The 21349-nt window shown below is 45.2% G+C and overlaps 2 protein-coding genes across 2 annotated transcripts in view; both read left to right on the forward strand.

The window, feature by feature from the left end:
- LOC309396007 (uncharacterized protein) lies at positions 1-9891 on the forward strand (the record flags this gene model as incomplete). Its single annotated transcript, XM_081960716.1, has 6 exons — positions 1-77; positions 1141-1290; positions 2704-2919; positions 3785-3889; positions 3971-4115; positions 9702-9891. The coding sequence occupies exons 2-6, from the start codon at positions 1152-1154 to the stop codon at positions 9889-9891; spliced, it is 795 nt and encodes a 264-aa protein (XP_081816842.1). The 5' UTR covers positions 1-77; positions 1141-1151.
- LOC309396008 (uncharacterized protein) overlaps positions 7553-21349 on the forward strand; it is a 26184-nt gene continuing 12387 nt past the window's right edge. Inside the window, exons 1-11 of the mRNA XM_081960717.1 lie at positions 7553-8375; positions 9646-9858; positions 10637-10782; positions 10931-11058; positions 12492-12624; positions 13201-13333; positions 14603-14725; positions 14966-15092; positions 17599-17810; positions 18552-18714; positions 19466-19545. Of these exons, the coding sequence (XP_081816843.1) occupies positions 10663-10782; positions 10931-11058; positions 12492-12624; positions 13201-13333; positions 14603-14725; positions 14966-15092; positions 17599-17810; positions 18552-18714; positions 19466-19545 (1219 nt within the window). The 5' untranslated portion in view covers positions 7553-8375; positions 9646-9858; positions 10637-10662. The remainder of the gene's footprint in view (positions 8376-9645; positions 9859-10636; positions 10783-10930; positions 11059-12491; positions 12625-13200; positions 13334-14602; positions 14726-14965; positions 15093-17598; positions 17811-18551; positions 18715-19465; positions 19546-21349) is intronic.

Here is a 21349-nt window from a genome sequence, read left to right on the forward strand (position 1 = left end):
CTGCATTGGAGGCTCTTCTTCTCCCAAGCCGCTTGATGGGATTACTGGCAACATCTGTCCTCCGGGGACACATTGCCGTGAGTTGCATTATCACTTTCCTGGATACTTAAAGTGATCCGATTTCCAAAACGAAGAACCAGGACTAGGTTTAATTAATAAATTAACCAGGATTCACTTATAAAATTGTACACATTTATTAATTAAGCCATAACCTCAAGTACTAGCCCCGGTATAATTTGGATGAAAGAATCATCTTCTTTTAATGACCTCATAATCCCTTGCATCGGGGTGGAGTCTGGGCAACTGAATGGAGCTGAGTGTTTACTGGCCAGATGCCTTTCCTGTTGCCAAAGCGGAGTTTTGTTCAGCAGAGATATTCTCATTGTGCCTAGAGAGAGAAATATCTGCCTCTACCTAGGATCGAACTCATGGCCTCCTGATTGTGAGGCAAGAGCTCCACCTCTAGGCCACCCCACCACTCAATTTGGACAAAACTATCTGTGTTGCAAAACTTCTATTCTATTCCATTCCATTCCATTCCATTTCACTCCACTCCACTCCACTCCACTCCACTCCATTCCATTCCATTCCATTCCATTCCATTCTATTCTATTCTATTCTATTCTACTCCACTCCACTCCACTCCACTCCATTCATTTTCTATATTTTATTCTATTCTATTCCACTCCATTCCATTCATTTTCTATATTCTGTTCTGTTCTGTTCTGTTCTGTTCTATTCTATTCTATTCTATTCTATTCTACCAAAGACAAATTCCTTGTGTATCCAATCACACCTGGCCAATAAAGAATTCTATGAGGATTCTTCTGGCAAAACCTCCTGCTGGCAACGAATACTTATTTTGTCTCCTGCCTTCATGTCACTTTCTATATTCTGATATTTGCAGCACAATCTTTTCTATAACTTGCTTCTTCTGCAGGAGAAAAACTCCCGGCCACCTTGTAGAAAGGCTAGAATTTTTAAAAAATGAAGAGCATAATATTGTTATCTAGCACCTTTTTCTTTTCCTGATCTGGACAGGAGTATCTGGAGCCAGAACCTCGATGGAGGAAGAGTGTCTATTTCAGTTTTAATGGTTATCTAACCCTTGTTTCTTGCAACCTCTTCCCCCCCCCCAAGCTGTGGGGTCTATGGCGCCCCGCCTCTGCCCACCAGGGACCTTCTCAAATCGATTTGGCCAAAGTGCAGTCTCTGAATGTCAACTCTGCCCTTCTGGATTTTACTGTGAAGGTTCTGGATTGACCACCCCCACTGGAGAATGCAAGGAAGGTAGAGATATTTGGCACTCAAGATCTTTCTCATCTGTCAGACCTGGAAGCCATCTTTTACATTGGGCCTTCATTTTGCCACAATTTTCTACTGTGAGAAAATGGGAGCGGGGATTGTATGGCGTATGGGAGATATATAGTCTAAACAACATTCCTTTCTCAGAGTCAAGGACACTTTGCCCTGCAGCTGCAGTGGTGTGACTGGGAGGCGTCTCTTATTTTGGATGGTGTCTGATTGGACCATGTGATGGACATGTGGATGCTGGGCAGGAACTTGAACTTTCTTTTTAAAAAGACATTTATTTATTTTTTGCAATTTCCTTCTGTACAACATTTCCGCCTCGGTATATATCCTTTGTAAATGTACTTCTCCCTCCTTATTTCTGGTCCCCTTTGTCTATACACATGATACTATTATATACATTCCTTAATTTACAATCCTTCATTCCATGCATACATGTTTTTTTCATCTCTATTTATACCTTGCTAATTTCTAACTCTTGTGTCTTCTTCATTTCGTCCTTCCTTAAGCTTTACACCTCTCCTCTAGCCATTTGTACCACTCATTCCATACCATATAACACCCTGTTTCCTCTTTTTCTTTTATTTCTTTTGTAAATTTGTCCATCTCTGCAAACTCTAACACTTCCATTATAACATTCCCCTCTGTTGGTATATTATTAGTCTTCCAATTTTGTGGATATGTTATTCTCGCTGCCGTTATGATATGTATAATTAAATATTGTGGGTTTTTTTGTCATATTTCCTTGTAGATATTCCCAATAGAAATAGTTAATATCTATTTGCTGTTTAGTAATTTCTTCGAGCCATTTTCTTATTCTACTCTACCGCCCCGAGTCCTGCCTGGAAAGGGAGCGGCTAATAAATCCAAATTTATTATTATTATTATTATTATTATTATTATTACTCCAATATTGTTTAGCCTTTGGGCATAACCATCACATGTGGTAATATGTTCCTTAATTTTGCCTACATTTCCAATCGTCCGGTGATAAGTTCGGGTACATTTTAGCCAGTCTCGCTGGTGGGAGATGCCATCTATAGAACATATTATACATATTTTCCTTGTAGGCTACTGCCATTGTCAATTTATAATTTTCATTTCATCTTTTTTCCCCATTTCTCCCAATCAATACTGTAGCCAAAAAGTTTAGCTATAGGAACTTTCATTTGGGTGGGGAAAACCTGAAAACTTTCATATTCGGGTTTTCCCAGACATGCCAATAAATAATAAAATGGGACTTTGAGGAACCTCAAGCCTTGGAGTCTTCTTTCGTTAGAGATGTTACTTGTAACCCTGACATCACCTATGGCTGAAAAATCACTGCAGATTTCTTCTCTCCTGTTGCACTCAATCAGCGGCCAACTTCAGTTCTCTACTTCCTTGTTTCAGGTTATTACTGTGACAGTAAGGAAGGGCCTGTCAGCAATTATACCCTCTACCCATGTCCACAAGGATTTTACTGCCCCACAGGGACCCAGTGGGCCACACAGTACAGCTGCCCCCTGGGGACCTTTGGAGCCAAGCCAAGGTTAACAAAGATTCTGGAATGTCAGAACTGCCCACCAGGAAAATATTGTTCATCTCCCGGATTGTCAGGATCAACAGGTAAGGCAGAAAAAGAAGTCCAAGGTTAAGGATGGTATTAATGTTTTAGGAAGCGTATTTTGTATGCTCTGTGCCAAAAATGAAGAACTAGCCCCTTTGCAAGTTGTTGAATTTCACGTCATGGTAACATAATGGGCAGAGTGACTAAGTCTTGTATAGGTAGCCCTTGACTTATGACCATAACTGAGATCAGAATTTCCATTGCTAAGCAAAGCAGTTGTTCAGTGAGCCGTGCTCAATGTTATGACCTTTCTTTCTTGGCCTGGTTATTAATAGAATCACTACAGGCTCAGTGGTTAAGACTCTGAGCCTGTCGATCAGAGAGGTCGGCAATTCACTGGTTCAAATCCCTAGTGCCGCGTAACCGCGTGAGCTCCCGCTACTTGTCCCAGCTTCTGCCAACCAAGCAGTTCGAAAGCACGTAAAATGCAAGTAGAAAAATAGGAACCACCTTTAGTGGGAAGGTGACAGTGCTCCGTGCGCCTTTGACATTGAGTCATGCCAGCCACATGACCACGGAGTTGCCAGACGAAGGGAACAGCTAAGGAACAAGGGTTGACTTGGGAGTAAGGCCACAGGTGGACAGTGAATGGCGCCTCCCATAGAGAATAAAAGAAGAGCAAAAGGGGAGGGGAGTTTGCAGGAGACATTCCTGCATTCTTGCCAAGTATTGTGGTGTCTGAAACATATCGGCCTGGCCACTCTCCAAGCCTGATAAAGGTCGGTAACTGTGAACTATATTGAAAGACTGTGGGAGAGGAAAGACTTAGCTGGAGAGGACTTCACTCTAGATTAAATAAAAAGGGCTTATCGGGATGAGGACTTTGTGCTGCTGGGAAAGAACAAGATTTTCCTTTATGTTTAGGTGATTGCGCTGCAGGATTTTGGTGCCAAGGTGGAGCTCACGTTCCGAACCCAACTGATGGAGTATCTGGACAGCCTTGTCCTGCTGGGCACTACTGCCTTTCAGGTACAGGAACCTCTCCTTCAGTTTGGCTCCTTCAAATGTCTCTCCTTCATTGGCCAAATGGACCCATTGCTCTCCTTCTAGGAGCTCTCATTCCATTGACCTGCCCAGCTGGAACATGGTCTGGAGATGACGGGAACCCAGATCTCCAGAGTTGCAAGTCTTGCCCTGGAGGTTACTACTGCAATAGCACCGGCCTTGTGTCCCCATCTGGCCACTGTGATGCTGGGTATGTACCAGAGACGTCTTCATCTTTAATCTATGAATGTGAATATCTCTGTCTATATATGTGTGTCATATAATCTGTCAGAGTGTGTTGCAGAAATCAAATCCAGAAAGCACACACAGGTAACTGATTCAGTAGGATTCATTAGCTTCTCTTTATATACATAAGAACACATGAGACATATATACAATACCAAGAGGGGTTCTTCCAATGTGGTAGAGAGGAGAGATTAGTTTCAGATCCAGCAGCAGACTAGCTTTTGAGCCCAGCACAGACTCAGAGCTATAGAACTAAGCCACGCCCAGGCTCCAAAGTGTTTCAGCTCCCATTGGCTGATCTTGTTGCTTTGCCCTATTCCAGTTCATGAATATACTCTGACATAATCAAACAACAGATTCAGCTGCAGATATTAACTGTCCAGCTGTATTTTTTTTCTTTTACTTTCCCTTATTTTATCCAACCTTTTATTAACATTTGACATTCCTCTGCAAATTATTCCCTAGCTCTCCCTGATCCTTATTGAGTTTGGTCTAGTGGTGAAGGCACCAGGCTAGAAACTAGGAGATTGTGAGTTGTAGTCCCATCTTGAGCATTAAAAACTGGCTGGTAGACATTGGGCCAGTCCCTCTCTCTCAGCCCAACCCGCCTCACAGGGTTGTTGTTGTGGGGAAAATAAGAGGAGGAAAGAGGTCCCAATGTAGGTCCCATTATGTAGGTACCAATGGTTCCTTTTTCAAGAAGCAACTGGACTTTCTGAATTTTCTTTGAAGACGTTTCACTTCTCATCCAAGAAGCTTCTTCAGCTCTGAAGAAGTGTCTCATCCAAGAAGCTTCTTCAGCTCTTGATTGAGCTTCTTGGATGAGCTTCTTGGATGAGCTTCTTGGATGAGCTTCTTGGATGAGCTTCTTGGTTGAGCTTCTTGAATGAGCTTCTTGGATGACCTTCTTGGATGAGAAATTTTCAAAGAAAAACCAGAAAGTCCAGTTGCCTCTTGAAAAAGCATCTTTGGGACAACCACGATCTGGATGACAGAGAATCCCCATAGACATTGAGTATTATGTGTGCTTGCCACCTTGAGTTACTTATAAAAATAATAATGGTAGGATAAAAGCCTAACAGGGACGCAGTAGCTCAGTGGCTAAGATGCTGAGCTTGTTGATCAGCAGGGTCGGCAGTTCAGTGATTCGAATCCCTAGCACCGCATAATGGAGTGAGCTCCCATTAGTTGTCCCAGCTTCTGCCAACCTAGCAGTTCGAAAGCATCTAAAAATGCAAGTAGAAAAATTAGGAACTACCTGGTTTGTGGTCAATGGCTTGGGTAGCATTGAGCCCAAGATGCAGAAGTAATTCTTCTTGACATGGCCCCGTTGGTGGCCTCCTTTTCAATGACTGCAAGTGACTTGACTCTCCCTCATTATTAATCAATATTTGTTTCTCTCGCTACTTTGGTAGGTTTTATTGCATTGCAAGATCTGCCACCCCAAGACCCATGGATGGGATTTCAGGTGCCCCCTGCCCTGTAGGTCACTACTGTCCCTCAGGCAGTGCAGCCCCAATTCCCTGTCTTCCTGGCACATACATGGCAGAGACCCATGGAAAAGAATGGTGCCCCTCGTGTCCAGAAGGGAAGTACTGTATACCTGGTCATTTGCCACAGTTATGTCCCAAAGGTGAGTTTTCTAGTGGGCAAAGCTGTTTCATCTATCAAGACTCTGCACTGCAGAGATCCTTACATCCACACTTCCCTCACTCTGGCTCTTTCTTGAAAAGGGTGAGTTTCTAGCCATGGTGATATGTCTGCATCTTTATAGATATGAATAGATTTCCTTCTTTTCATTCTCTCTGTGAGTCAACAGGATTATTTTGTTTGGCATTCCTGGGAAACAAATGAGAGAACTCCCAAAATTATCAGCTTGTCAATCAGAAAGGTCGGCAATTCGGCGGTTCGAATCCTAGTGCTATGTAATGGAGTGAGCTCCCGTTACTTGTCCCAGCTTCTGCCAAACTAGCAGTTTGAAAGCATGTAAAAATGCAAGTAGAAAAATAGGGACTATCTTTGGTGGGAAGGTAACAGCGCTCTGTGCGCCTTCGGTGTTGAGTCATGCTGGCCACATGACCACGAAGACATCTTCAGACAGCGCTGGCTCTTTGGCTTTGAAATGGAGATGAGCACCGCCCCCTAGAGTCGGGAACGACTAGCACATATATGTGAGGGGAACCTTTACCTTCATAACTCTATGAATGATGGTTCGATCTTCAGATAATGATCTATTTCCCCAGCAAAAATCTGGGTCAGCTCTCAGTAGGCTAGCATGTCCTCAGAAGGGCAAAGATTCGGTCCTTAGCATCTCCAAGTGGGACTGTAAGAAAATTCCTATCTTAAATTGGGTGGAACGAAATCCGATACAAATCTCCTGAAATGAGTGAATCGATGGAATGTTTTGTTTTGTTTTTGTTTTTTTTAAAAAATGGCATGTGTAGGTGTGCATTTCCTTACCGGTTGCATTTTTCTCTCCCAAAGAATTAATCCGAGAAAAAAATAGTGTTTTCTCAGATGTTTTTCTCTCCAGGTCTTGAGATTAATGCTCTGCAGCACAATTTCCTCTTTTCTTACAAAAGAGTCTGTCGCATCTTCTTTTTGGTCCTGACCTAAAAGAAACACAGACCTTCATTATTTCCAGAAGCCTTTTTCAGAATTGCTCTGAAAGAGAGAGAGAACTTCTTTGTGCTCGTCTTCAATCTTGCCTGGGCTCTAAGGGGACCCTGCTGCTTTCACTACTTTGCCCATTTCTCTTCCAGGGTATTATTGTCCTCAAGGAACAGCTAATCCACTGCCTTGCCCAGCGGGGTCGTATAATGATTTGGAGGAGCAAGCCAGCTGCCTTCCCTGCCCCGATGGGTGAGCAGAGAAGGAGAATCATGACACCCTGTGCAAAAGAAGAACATGGTCAACAGCGGTGGCCCATTGAATGGGATGGATAAGTTGGAAAATGTTTGCTTTTGCTAAGGGCAACCAAGGGAGAAGGGATATTGGTGACATCCCAGTTGGGGTTGTGTATGACTAAGTGTGTCTTCATTTCGGCCTTTGGGCAGCCTTACTTGATTGATAGTTCCTCAGGTTGACTCAGCTTTCCATCCTTCTTAGATTGGTAAAATGAGGACCCAGATTGATGGGGGCAATATGCTGATGTTGTAAACCACCCAGAGAGTGCTGTAAAGCACTACAGAGTTGTATATGTCTAAGTGCTGTTGCTATTTTTACAGTTGTCTTAAAACAGAACAATTCCATTTATTTCCCAAGATTGTCTCATCTCAAGCCACCCCAAGATCTGGAAATTGGAAAGAGGGGTATTTGGAAGGCAACACCTTTTCTTTTTATTCAGGAACTGAATATTCAGCAGAAATGTCCCATGTAAATTCTGAGGACCAAGATGTTGGGGTTAGGGGTGGGTCACTGGTGTGTGTGTGTGTGTGTGTGTGTGTGTGTTTGTGTCCGTGTTGAATCAGAAATCCAAGTTTCTCCTCCAGCTTTTAGCAGAGGCAACTTGCATGATGCTGCACACTGAAGGTAGGGGAAATCTTCTGTCAGGCCTGCAGCCATATTCCTCTTCGATCCTTGGCCTGCCACAATTTCTATTATTCTACTATCTCTTTTCTACTGTGGGAAAATGGGAGGGAAATTGTATGGAGTAGATGCTATGTAGCCAAAACAAAATTCATTTCTAGAAAGCCAAGGTCATCCTTTGTCTCTGCACCTCTGCACCTGGCCGGAATTGGATGGGTGGAACTGCCAGCCTGGCAGTGGGAGATTGGACCATGTGATAGACTTGTGAGTGTGGGGGCAAGATTTTGAACTTTCTACTGGGTGGGAAAACCGGGAAGCTTTCAAATCCGGGTTTTCCCAGATGTGCCAACATGGCTCTCTTAATAAATTGGAACTTTGAGCAATCCTTTGCCTTGGACTCTGATTTAATTTTGGATGCTATTTGGAACCCTGACATCTTCATCAGATGTTAGGTGAAGGTGACTAGGACACTCACCCAACTTCTCTCTTTGGTTCAGGTGTGTCTATCCCTACTACTGCCCTCCTGGAAGTGCCCAACCACAGCCGTGCCAAGCTGGTTATATAGCCCTGAATGTATCGGGTCTCAGGGGCTCCTCAGATAAATGTTGCAAGGCCTGTGATGCAGGGACCTACGAGAACAATCTGGGTCCCCACCCACCCTGTTTGCCCTGCCCAGCGGGATTCAGCTGTCCTCCAGGTGATTAAGTGAGGTGCTTCTCACTGAAGTCTGTTCTTGAAGCAGTTCATTCAAGAAATGGCAATCCATGAGTGTTAGATGCTCCTCTGATTTATGAAGGAAGAAAGGAATCCACCTCTTCACTGTTCTTGTCAGCCTCACCCATGTGTAACTCTAACACTAGGCTACCCATCAGAAAGAGGGACGCGGTGGCTCAGTGGCTAAGATGCTGAGCTTGTCGATCAGAAAAGTCAGCAGTTTGGCAGTTCAAATCCCTAGCACCACGTAACAGAGTGAGCTCCCGTTACTTGTCCCAGCTTCTGCCAACCTAACAGTTCGAAAGCATGTGAAAATGCAATTAGAAAAATAGGAACCACCGTTGGTGGGAAGGTAACAGCATTCCATGCGCCTTTGGCATCTAGTCATGCCAGCCACATGACTATGGAGATGTCTTCGGACAGTGCTTTGAAACGGAGATGTCTATGGAGATGTCTTCTTTGGCTTTGAAACGGAGATGAGCACTGCCCCCTAGAGCCAGGAACGACTAGCACATATGTGCAAGGGGAACTTTTACCTTTACCTAAGAAAGAGGGACACGCAACAGGAACCTTATAAAAGGGCGTTGTAGAAGATTGAGGTGGAAAGGGGGGTTGGTGGGATGGAGAGCAATCTTGAGCATATCAAAGTAGTTGGGCCAAAACGTACGTTGACTCTTCTTTGATTTGTATGTCGATGGAGTTGAAATGGCATTGGAGAACAGTTAACAGGACTTCCAATCATGTTGACTATCTGGTTTGATCTGATCTGCATGGATTCAGTGCGAAACATATGCTGATTGGAACCGAATCATCAATTCCATTCAGACTTTTAACTCTTGACAATCTCTTGCGTTCATTTCATTCAGATGGTCAGGTCCACATAGGGGGAAGAAAGAGCAGACTTGACTGGGCCCAAATTCAGTCCAATCATGGATGGGGAACCAGGGACAGTCTGTGGGCTTTAGACAATGAATTTGATTTGGCCATTTGATCAATTCACGTTCAAATCTCTGCGTCTGATGTTTGCATACTCCTGGTGATCAGTGCCCTGTAACTGGAAGGAGCCATTTCAACCACTGATTCCAATCCTCTACTCAGCAATCACTCCCCAATTTTTTCACCAATTGCCCTTTTATCACAACTCAAGCTTCAAGACAGTGGAAAATTGGGGGAAATTGGTAGAGGGCTGCAGAGCTCCAGGCTAGACAACTATATTGTCTCATCAATATTCCTTTCTTCCCTTCCTCGATCAGGCACTGCAAGTTTCCTCCAGCATCCCTGTCCACCGGGATATTTCTGTCCTCTCCAGGCCTCTTCTCCTGCTCCTTGCCCCCCAGGCACCTATCGGAATAGCAGCCTGGGAAAGCACCTGGGGGAATGCAGCCTGTGCCCTGCTGGTTTTTTCAATCACATCCTTGCCCAAACTGGCTGTTTTCCATGTGGGAGCTCCTCAACATCACGAGAAGGTGAGTATTGTGCACTTTGGGATCACCGGGTGACAACTATGTGTATTTGTATTTATTAGTTTGTAAAGCATGCACAAGATAGCAGGTATAAATATAAACATGGATATAAACAAAAGAAATGAATACAAATAGGTGGGAACAGTAGGACAGGGACGGTAGGCATGCTGATGCGCTTATGCACGCCCCCTTTACAGACCTTTTAGGAATGGGGTGAGGTCCATCGTCAACAGTTTAATGTTGAAGCTGTGGGGGTTTGAGCATGTAACAACAGAGTCGGATAGAGCATTCCAGGCGTTGACCACTCTGTTGCTGAAGTCGTAATTTCTGCAATCGAGTTTGGAGCAATCATTTGCCCGTGTATTATTGAGGTTGAAGCTGAAAGTATGATAAGAGAGGTGATGTAAATAGAGTGGGTCTAACCGTTTTGCAGTTCCAGATTGCTCTTTTTGCATTATGACTGCAATATGGTACTGCCAAAATGGTGCTCCTAATAAATGGTTTTCTTTTGAAACTTGGCTCGAGGCTCATGAATCAATTAGGGCATCTTTCGGAAACCCGACAGCAACTTAGCCCACAGAAGGAAAGTGGGCAGGGCAACCAGCTCCCAAGGGACCCTCCCTAATTTCTTGGACTGTATAGGGGACGAAGGGGAGAGAAATGTACTTTCAGACTTGCAAAGTTCTGTTAATGTAACCTTCCAATACAGCAGAATCAGTTCACCTGGTCATGCTTTCTGTTTGATCTGCCTCGCAAGGCTGACACCTGTCGCTTTCTCTAGGTGCGACTAATTGCACCTGCCTTGGTATGCACCGGAGTTTTCAGGAATCAGATGGATCTTGCATCTGTCAAGCAGGATACCTTTATTATGATGAAAGAGGGGGAAAAAGCTCAGATAGCAACAGCGACCAAGATTGTCAACCTCAGGTGATGAAGGGTGAAGGGTAACTATATTCTGTGGGAGTGCTGGTGGACTTGCTTCTTAATTTTCCCCCCTTCTCTTTCTTCTTCTTCTCTTTCATCCTTTACTTCTCCGTCTTTTCCTTCCCCCCACTCCTCCTCCTCCTCCTCTCAGATAGAGGAACGCTGTTCTCCAGGGCAGATCCGTCTGGCATCTACACGCAAATGTGTCATCCCTGAACTGTACAACTGCTCCTTAATTTGTTATCCAGGGAATGGAGAACTTCACGCCGAGCTTGGCATGTAAGCTGCAACTTTCCAGAAAACACTACTGTGTTGGTGAGATGAAATCCACTCACCTGCTACCCCCTGAGCTGAAATCTAGACCATCCCCTCTGTGTCTTATTTTTTGGAATTAGATTTTTTTGTGGGGTATGTGTTCTGACCTGAGATAGTAAAAATCTAACTCTTAGTCCCAAAAACTCTCTTTTTATTTAAATGGCTGTGAATTATGTTCATTCACAGCCCATAATGATTCACAACCAATCTGTGAAGAGTCTGACAGAAGTCTGCCACTGTCTTTCAGGGTAAGGCTGATAAGCACCCACCTTTATCTCCCTTGAAATGCTGCCAAAGACCTAATTGCCAATTAGTTTTGCAAGGCCAAACGGAGCACAGAGTCAAAACAAAGCTTCAGAATGTAAACCGACTAGAATGAACAAAATTGCTTCCTGCAAAGTCTCACGTGCATTTGCTCCTCCTTTATGTCTTACGGGAGGGGCCAATCACCTCCAAGCCTTACTCCTGAGTCACCCCTTTTGTTGTAACTGTTCTTGCCTTCTGGCAGCTCTGCACATGCGCAAACTGGGAACAGGCTCCCCCTGTTCTTCTACCTCATTGATGTCAGACTTCGGAGGCAGCACATAACTACCAGATGGCCCTGGCCCCCTCGCTGCCTCCAATGCAAAGCCCTTGCCCGAGCCTTCCCCAGACTCCAGGACTGGCCCATGTTCTTCCCCAACCTCCTCACTGTCCAACTCTGCTGCTGGCTCTGCCGGCCGGCAGCTGACCACAACAGTATGTCTGGTGGTCAACGCAGAAGGAAACAGAACTTGACAAGCATCTCTGAAGTGTAATTTTCTCTAGCCTGGTGTCTTCCACACAGAATTCTTAGCCCGTTGCAGACTAACAAATCTAAAAAAGGCAAGTTGGAAGGCTGCCTTAGAGAATTCTGTTCTTGTAGCTTCTACAGTGTCCATTTTGATTTATGCCAGGGGTGACAAGCTCAAGGCCCGAGGACTGGATCCCGCCTATGGGGTGCTTAGATCTGGCCTGCAGGGCCACCCTGGAAACAGCGAATAACTGGCCCACAATTCTTCTGCCATCAAAGACGCAGCTGGGGAGGTGGCCTATTTTCACTGATAGAGGGTTGCAAGAGGCCATCGCAGCCGAAAATGTAGCTTGGAGGCTCATTTTCGCTGGCAGAGCGCTTGGGCCACCACAGACACAAATGACATCGAGCTGGCCATGCCCACCCTGGCCACGCCTATCCCGGTCCTCCCCAAGGTCAAACACAACCCTGATGTGGCCCTTAATGACTTTGAGCTACCGCCCCTTGATCTATGCTTTCCCACTTCTCAGCCCCAGATGTTGCTCTAGGAAAGCAAAGTTTAAAATCCTCCCTTCCTCCCAGATGGAGACTCATGCTGGTCCTTTGCTTTTCTTGGTCTCTTAAGATGTCACTGTGAGCGGTACGTCTCGGCCGAAGAGCTCTGCGACCAGCTCTGCTTGCTGCGATCCCCTAGACTCTCCCTCAAGTTTGGCCCGGAAAGAGTGCTGCTCCTCACCATCAAGGGGGGCAAGGAACGAGTGAGTAAGGGGATGTCTGAAGTATAGCCTGGATGATGGCGCGTGCTTGTGCTTTGCATGCAAGCTTTTCTGTACAGGAGGGAGCGACACTGAAAGAGAGTGACGACAATAATAGCTTTCTTCAAGGTTGCAGAGAAATCTTGGGAATTGCTTTGGAAATGATGAGAAGTAGAAAGGCAAAAGTGGTTAACGTAGAATCACAGGACTAGAACCGTGATGGCCAACCTATGAAACAGATGCCAAAAGTAGCACACAGAGCTCTTTCTGTGGGCACACGTGCCACCAGCTGGTCTTCACGGGCACTGGATGGCTGGAAAACTGCCTGAAAACGGCCAAAAAAATGCCCAAAACCCCCAGGCTGTTTTTTAGACCATTTTCAAGCCATTTTTGGGCCGTTCTCAGGTCATTTTTTGGGCTGTTTTCAGGCCATTTTGGCCTGAAAAATGGCCAACCAAACGGCCTGAAAACATCCCAGACAAATGTGCTCCTTCTTTCTCTTTACAAACCAGCATGGTGGAGATTCATGGCAGGCACTTCCTGTTCTCCTTCCCACCTTGGTTCTTCTCTGCTTTACAGGAGATACCAAATGTTCTTGGACCAGATCATCACTTTCAAGAAATCCAGCAGGTCCATTTAACGGTCTTCGGCCCCAGTGGTGTTTTAGGCTTCCTTCCCTCCAACCCAGACATGATTGATATTTTCCTCTCAGGTAAAATGTGAGATTTCGTCAGTAACGGAGGGATCTGCAGCTCACTTAAATTTTGCTATACTCCCCTCCCTTCTCCCTTAAAGGATGGCCATCCTGTCTGAAGCTAATAATAATAATAATAATAAATTTGGATTTATTAGCCGCTCCCTTTCCAAGTAGGACTCGGGGCGGCGTACAATGGAGCATATAACATAAAATACATAACAACACCAAACGTACATACATACACAACACATATACATATACACGGAGGAGGAAACAAATTACAACAATAGACAGTTAAAAATCTACTTTAAAATACCCCAATTGTAAAAACCCAATAAAATTAATATTTAAGAACAATTTAAAAAACAGTTTGGAGGAATGGGAAAATTACGATTGCGATTGAGCCAGGCCGGATAATTGAAAGAGGTGGGTCTTCAGCTGTACACGGAAGGAGCGGAGATCGGAAGTAATCCTGATGTCACGGGGGAGGTCATTCCATAGGGCTGGGCCCACCACAGAGAAGGCTCTGCTCCTGGGTGTCGCCCCCCTAATAGGTATCGAAGTCCCAACAACCTGAGGAGGATCACAGATCACTTACTCCTCTTTGAGCCAGTTTAACAGAGTTGGAAGGGACCCCCACACAACTCAAGTGGGGGACCCTACATCATTTCTGAGAAGTCCAGTCTCTTCTTGAAAGTCTCAAGTGATGAAGCTCCCACAACTTCCGAAGGCAACTTTTGTTCCATGGGTTGATTGTTCTCAATGTCAGAAAGTTCCTCCTTATTTCTAGTTTGAATCTCTCCTTGGTCAGTTTCCATCCATTATTCCTTGTCTGGCCTTGGAAAATAGTTTCACCTCCCTCCTCTCTGGGGCAGCCCCTCAAATATTGGAAGACTGCTCTCATGTCTCCCCTGGTCATTCTCTTCACTAGCCATGCCCAGTTTCTGCAATTGTTCATTGTGTGTTTGAGCATCCAGTCCCCTAATCATCCTGGTTGCTCTTCTCTGCACTTTTAATTTCTTTCTTTCGAAGCAGTTAGGCCAGTGATGGGGAGCCTTTTCAGCACTGAGTGTCATGCGCGCTGAGTGTCAGAGATGAACTTCCTGGTTCTAGCGTGCATGCACATCCAATGATCAGCTGGCTGGCACGCAGGAGAATAAGGCAATGATGAGAAGTTCCTAGCTAGGCAATAATTTATGATTCACTTTCCCACAGTGTTATTTTTTTTAAAAAGAGAACCAAGGAAGTGTATTTACTTTCACATGTTTATCTTTGCTGCTCTAGGAGATTCACAGCCAAGATATCGGCGGGACACATCACGCCAACATTTGCCTACCATCCCAAATCCTGTCGCATGTTTGGTGGTAGGAGATGCTATATTTTTCCAGCTCAGCATTAATCCCTCCAGTAAGTCCTGGCACCTGAACTCAATTGTTTTCCCCTTTGAAATGGACATGTTGGCTCAATAGATTCAGGAAATGTGAACAACAGTGTCTTTTAATCCAGGGCTGATGGGGGGGAAATTGTTGGTGTTGAGCTAACTCTAAATATTAAATGACGGTCAACAGACAACATTTTTTGGGCCATGCAGAAAAAAAAAAGTTAACTCATGCTGTGTAGAAGTCACTGTCTGCCAATTCTTCCCAGATCGGGCTTCTAGCCACTACCCTGTCTACCAGAAGGAACATCTTTATAATAGCAACCCCAACTGGGATTTTGGGGCATTCAGAAGGCTGGACCACCTCATCCGAGAAACCCAGCTCAACATTTCCAGGTTCGTTCAAAGGCAATTTCAGGTTTCTCCTTTTGCCTTAAGAAATTATCTGAGAGGTTCCAGCCTTAAACAAAAAGTAGAATGAATTCCTGACTTGGGGTTATCTATGTACTGTATATAAAAGACAAATACCACTCATGCATCATCACGAAATCTCCAGAACCGTAAAGCTTGCAAACTTGAAATTTGGCACGTATGTTCTTCTTGGCTTCTAGATGCTCGCTAAGAAAGGATTTTTTGAAATGACCATCAAGTCATTAGTATTTCTTATGGTATTATTAACACACTCTGATGCTAAGGAATTAGACGTTCTACTCCCTCTCCCCATCTGAAAAGAACTCTGTTCATACTGCCACTTGGGCGTGGGTGTGACCAGTGTGTGACTCACCTGGCTTGTGGGCTGGGAGTTTAGACATTCTACTCCCTCTCCCCATCTGAAAAACGCTCTGATGCTAAGGAGTTAGATTGAGGGAGAGAAGGGGATAACATAGGAGAGGCCTCTGTGGGGCAAGCCTGAGGGAGAGAAGGGGAGAGGAGAGGCCGATCGTAACCACTCATTTATTTTCAAGCTGTAAGTGGTGATTTATCAAGCCTGATCACATAGTTTCATAGTGGAGCATGGGTATTCAGCTAGTTACATATATCTGAGGGAGAGAATACTGAGATGATTAGAAAAAGAGCTTACATTTTAGCCAAAAAATGTATAATACAATACAATAAGTCAATAGCAGAAACATTTAGACAACAGGACCATTTAAAAATAGTGTTGAAATAGTTGGTGAAGTTGTAGTTTCCTGCACTGCTGCACACACAAAGGTTAGCTGATCGTCGCAGGGCAGAAACCCAGAAGAGGAACAGGTGACACAGTGCATGCCAGGCAACATGACTCCATGTGTCACTTTGGGCACATGTGCCATAGGTTTGCCATCACGGGTCTAGGGTGTTATGTGGCAGGTGCCCGTCTGTTTGAATTCTAAGTGCCAGAGCGCTTTAGCTTCTTCGTTTTCTGTTACCTGTGCCTATTCTTGCTTGCAATCAAATGATACTTCTTGGAGATGTTATTATTTCTTCCTTTCCCTCCTAATTAAGGTAACCTCACTGCTTCTTCCTATCTTTCCCTTTGATGTTTTCTCTGCCATGTTTTCTGGCCACTGCTGGTATTACATGTAAAAAAATCAGCTATGAAAATTCTGCAACTGCCCTCCAGATGTCGCCACACTCCAGCAGTTGCAACAGGCATACTCAATGGTGAAGCAAGATAGTAACTACAATTCTGTATCACTTGGAACACTTCTGGTTCCCTTCTCTTGCAGAAGGTAGTGAGGAAGTGGGTCCCCAGATGGGAGGGGTTGCATTCCAGAGACGTAAGAAGCCACTCTGCCCTGATACTATGTGCAAGACAAAAAGGATGAAGGCAGACCCTTCCTGATAGTTCTGAGTCTGTGGTAAATACAGATAGTAGAGTCCACACACAATAGCTGAGGAATTCTGGGTGGTGATGTCCACACATGAAGTGATGGAATGTAGGGAGGAAGTGTGTCCGCAGATGGGAGGGGTTGCATTCCAGAGAAGTAAGAGACAACTCTGCCCTGATACCATGTACCTGGTTCAATGGTAGTAACTCTGAGAGGGATCCTGGAGTCCTAGTAGACAACCATTTAAACATGAGCCAGCCGTGTGCAGCAGCTGCCAAAAAAGCCAACACAGTTCTAGGCTGCATCAATAGAGGGATAGAATCAAGATCACGTGAAGTGTTAATACCACTTTATAAGGCCTTGGGAAGGCCACACTTGGAATACTGCATCCAGTTTTGGTCATCACAATGTAAAAAAGATGTTGAGCCTCTAGAAAGAGTGCAGAGAAGAGCAACAAAGAGGATTAGGGGACTGGAGGCTAAACATATAAGAACGGTTGCAGGATTTGCGTATGTCTAGTTTAATGAAAAGAAGGAGTAGGGGAGACATTATAGCAGTCTTCCAATATTTCAGGGGTTGCCACAAAGAAGAGGGAGTCAAACTATTCCCCAAGGCATCTGAGGTTAGAACAAGAAGCAATGGGTGGAAACTAATCAAGGAGAGAAGCAACTTAGAACTAAGGAGAAACTTCCTGAAGTTAGAACAATTAATCAGTGGAACAACTTGCATCCAGAAATTGTGAATGGTCCAACACTGGAAGTCTTTAAGAAGACGTTGGATAGCCATTTGTCTGAAATGGTATAGGGTTTCCTGCCTAGGCAGGGAGTTGGACTAGAAGACCTCCAAGTCCCTTCCAACTCTGTTATTCTATTCTATTCCATTATTGTGTGTGTGAGAAGAAGGTGAAGGCAGCACCTTCTTAATAGCTCTCAAAGTCTATTGTAGATGCAAATAGTAGAGTCCTCAGACTGGCAAGGCTTTGTCTATAGGTATGAAAACAATAAAGAACTCAGATTTGGAAGAATCACCAGGTGTCATTCTTGGTTTTGGGCCTGACACAGCATAGTCCAATGCCTTTTCCCCCCTTTCAGGTTCAGCCATGTTTTTCTACAACCTGGAACCTACGTGTTTCGGGATAATGCTGTTGAAAGCCGGATGCTCATTGTGGTAGTGAATGAGCAAAGCTTGGGCTGTAATCCCCAGACAGCTTCCTTCCAACCTTCTTCTCCCTACCAGCTGGCTCGTCATGGAGTCTTGAAGCACCCAGTCGTGAATATTGCCCCCGATTGGCCAACTATTGCAGGTAAGGTCAGCCCTGTATGGTGCATGAGAAATATTCTATGGAGTCTATGCTGTGTTTGTCTTGTTATGAAAGACAATATCCTAAATAGGAATGACTGAGTTATTAACCCTGCGTTGGCCATTGTCCTCTCTACTTTGTTGTTGTCAGTTGCGAAGTCATGTCTGACCCATTGCGACCCCATGAACAATGTAGGCCTTCCTGTCCTCCACCATTCTCCCGAGTCCATTGAAGCTCATGCCAACTGCTTTGGTGACTCCATCCAGCCACCTCCTTCTCTGTCGTCCCCTTCTTCTTCTTTTGCCCTCAGTCTTTCCCAGCATGAGGCTCTTCTCCAGGGAGTCCTTCCTTCTCATTAGGTGGCCAAAGTATTTGAGTTTCTTCTTCAGGATCTGGCCTTCTAAAGAGCAGTCAGGGTTGATCTCCTCTAGGACTGACTGGTTTGATTGCCTTGCAGTCCAAGGGACTCACAGGAGTCTTCTCCAGCACCAGAGTTCAAAGGCCTCCATTCTTTGGCGCTCAGCCTTAATGATGGTCCAGCTTTCACAGCCATACATTGCAACTGGGAAAACCAAAACCTCTCTACTTATATTGGGCATATATGGCCTCTTAAATTCCCCACCTCATGCAGATACCCCCATGATTCACAGGAGTATAAGAGGGGGTGCTTCACAATCAGACTTGCAAAGTCATCTGAGCATCCCCTTCCCTCAATCAGGTCCATGTTTTTTTCTGCCCTTTCAGTTGTCCTTTTCATCTTGGGCTTCCTCACCGTGGTGTTGACTGCCCTCTTTTTCCTACTGCGGCCTCCCAGCTGCCCTCCCAACCCAATGAAGATGTGGAAGCCCCAATGGAGGAGTTTAGGAGAGTATCACATCCCATCAGAGTATGTGCTTATTAAAGAGAGGTGAGTGGCGAAAGCAAGGTCAGCTGGTTTGCAACCATGGATGCACCCCCAAAGTTGCCAGAATATTTTATTTCAAAAGACTTTCATCCGATGAGGCTTCTTCCCATTCAATAATCCCTAAAGTTCAGCAGAGAAGAAGACAAATACACATGTTCTGGGTTAACTTCTACTACCTCTAGTAAGTAATTTCCTCTTGGATATTGCTCTCCATTCGTGTGATGGAAGGTAGTGAGAAGGTGGGGGAGTGCATTTCAGAAGAGTAAGAGGCAACTCAGTGCTGACACCATGTGTGAGGGAAAGAGAGTGAGGACAGCTCCTCCTTAATAGCTCCCAGAGTATATTGTGGATGCAGATAGTAGAGTCCAGCAAGATTGTGTAGGTGTGAAAACAATAAAGAATTCAGCTTGGATGAATCACCGTGTGTTATTTTTAGTTTTGGGTCTCACAATCCAGAGTAATATTGATAAGAATATTACTTGTGCATGCTCCTTCTGCGCATGCGCCCGGCTTCTAAAACATGGCTAAATAGGACAGCAAAGAGCTGGGATGGATGAGCAGCCCCAGGTGCAATTTCCACTAGCGGTTCAGGTGAGTCGGTCCGAAACGGCTGAATACAACCTCTGGTATGGATCCCGTTGCCAAATATTATGCTTTTTTTCAGTGTGGTTAGCTTCTTAGACTGTGACTTATACAGGTGATTAGATGTGTGTTTTTCCATCTCTATTTCGTTCTCTTTCAATCTGTCATTCAGCCTCCGTTTCAGCACAACTCTTGGATCTCAAAGCTTTGGAGAAGAACTGGATGTTGGAGAAGAAAGCTTTCCTGGATTATGTAAGCATCTTGCTTGACAATTGGCATTCTCACAAATGGGTGGTGAAGGTTAGCTCTTTCCTCATCCTCTGGGAACAGCCAAATGCCGCTGATGGAAACATGCTTTTCTCCAGTTGGAGCTTGAGCAATGGATCCTGGTCTTCAGAAAAAAGAAGCAGCAGCAGCTCTGTTCCAAATTTGGTTTTCCAAAATGACTGGAGAAAGTCTGTCACCTTCTTTCAGAGAAGGTGCAATCCAGCAATCAACTTTCTAAAGGTGGGGAGTGGGGAGAGATAACTCTCTGGGTGCATTGGGAAATCCTGGCTTTCTTCCTCTATTCATTTACTTCATGATTGATACATGATGCATGAAACATGTACATGAAAACTGATAGATAGATGATTGACACACAGGAAACGTGTACCTGATAGATGATTGATGGATGATGGCTGGATTGATGGATGATAATGATAGGTGATAGATGATAGGTGAAATATGAAGCATGTACATGATAGATTATAGATGGTCGATAGATGACAGATGATAGACAAGAGAGGGAGGGAGGGAGAGGGGGCAGAGAGAATGAGTGTTAAATATTCCCTTCTCACCCTTCTGGGGGGTATGAGTCTTCTTCAATCTTGAGTCTGAGATTGGAAGTCTGAGGATTCTGTTCAGTGTCTTAGCTGTTGCTGGCACTGAGCTCTGATACAATTCCTGAGATCTGTTAGAGCCCCTCTCCCAGCTTAGGAGTCATAGTCCCAGTGTTCCTAGCGCCACTGAAATCACTTTGGCCTTGACTTTCCCCATCCTCCATAGTTCCTCCTTTAGGCCTTGATACTTCCCCAGCTTCTCATATTCCTTCCTGATGTTGCTGTCACCTGGTACTACTATATCTATCACCACCGCTGTCTTCTGGTCCTTGCCCACTACCTTATTGTCTGCTTGATTGGCCAGTACCTGCCTGTCCGATTGGATCCGAGAGTCCCACAGGATCTTAGCCCTCTCATTCTCATTGGCATCTCTTAGATGGACCTTGAAGAGTCTAGTCCACAGGTGTCAAACCCAAGGCCCTTGGGCCGGATATGGCACACAAGGTGCTTAGATCTGACCCACGGGGCCGCCCTGGAAACAGCAAAGGGCGGGCCCAAAGTGCCCCTGCCAGCAAAAATGGAGCTCGGGAGGGTGGCATGCATCCCTCCTGAGCTCCCTTTTCCCTGGCAGAGGGTTGCAGGGGGCTGTCTCAGCAGAAAATGGAGCTCAGGAGCCCATTTTCACTCGCAGAGTGCTTGGGCACCTAACCCTAACCCCGAACCCAAGTGATGTCAAGCTTGCCATGCGCACCCAGGCCCCGTGGCCCTCAATGAAGTCAAGGTCCAGTCCATACTACACTGAGCAGATGGTGACTTGCCAGCTCTTTGGTTGTGCTGTTCAATGTGTCATTCAGTTTGCATGTGGGAATGTGCATACCACATGCACATTCAGCTGAACCTGTAGTGGTATGGCAGCCTGGGTCACTGGAACCAGCAGCCACACAGGCCTGCCACGCCCCCGAACTGGTTCCCCGTTTGCTGCCGTCGCCGCCACCATTTTGTTTTTGAGTTCTGTGCACACGCAGAACAATTTTAATTGAACTACGCACGCGCACACAGTGCACATCCAGCACGCAAAGCGCCGCACAAGCAAACCGGAAATAAAGCCAGCCAGAACCCACCCCTGCTGCATGTGCACAAAGAGAGGCCTCTCGCCCATGCATTCTTGTAGATATAGTTTTACCTTAACATTTCCAAAACGAATTGCAATTGGTAAAGCGACAACGATTCATGGT

Source organism: Natrix helvetica (assembly GCF_964273705.1).
Source record: "Natrix helvetica genome assembly, chromosome: 8".
In the NCBI taxonomy this organism is placed as follows: Eukaryota; Metazoa; Chordata; class Lepidosauria; order Squamata; family Natricidae; genus Natrix; species Natrix helvetica.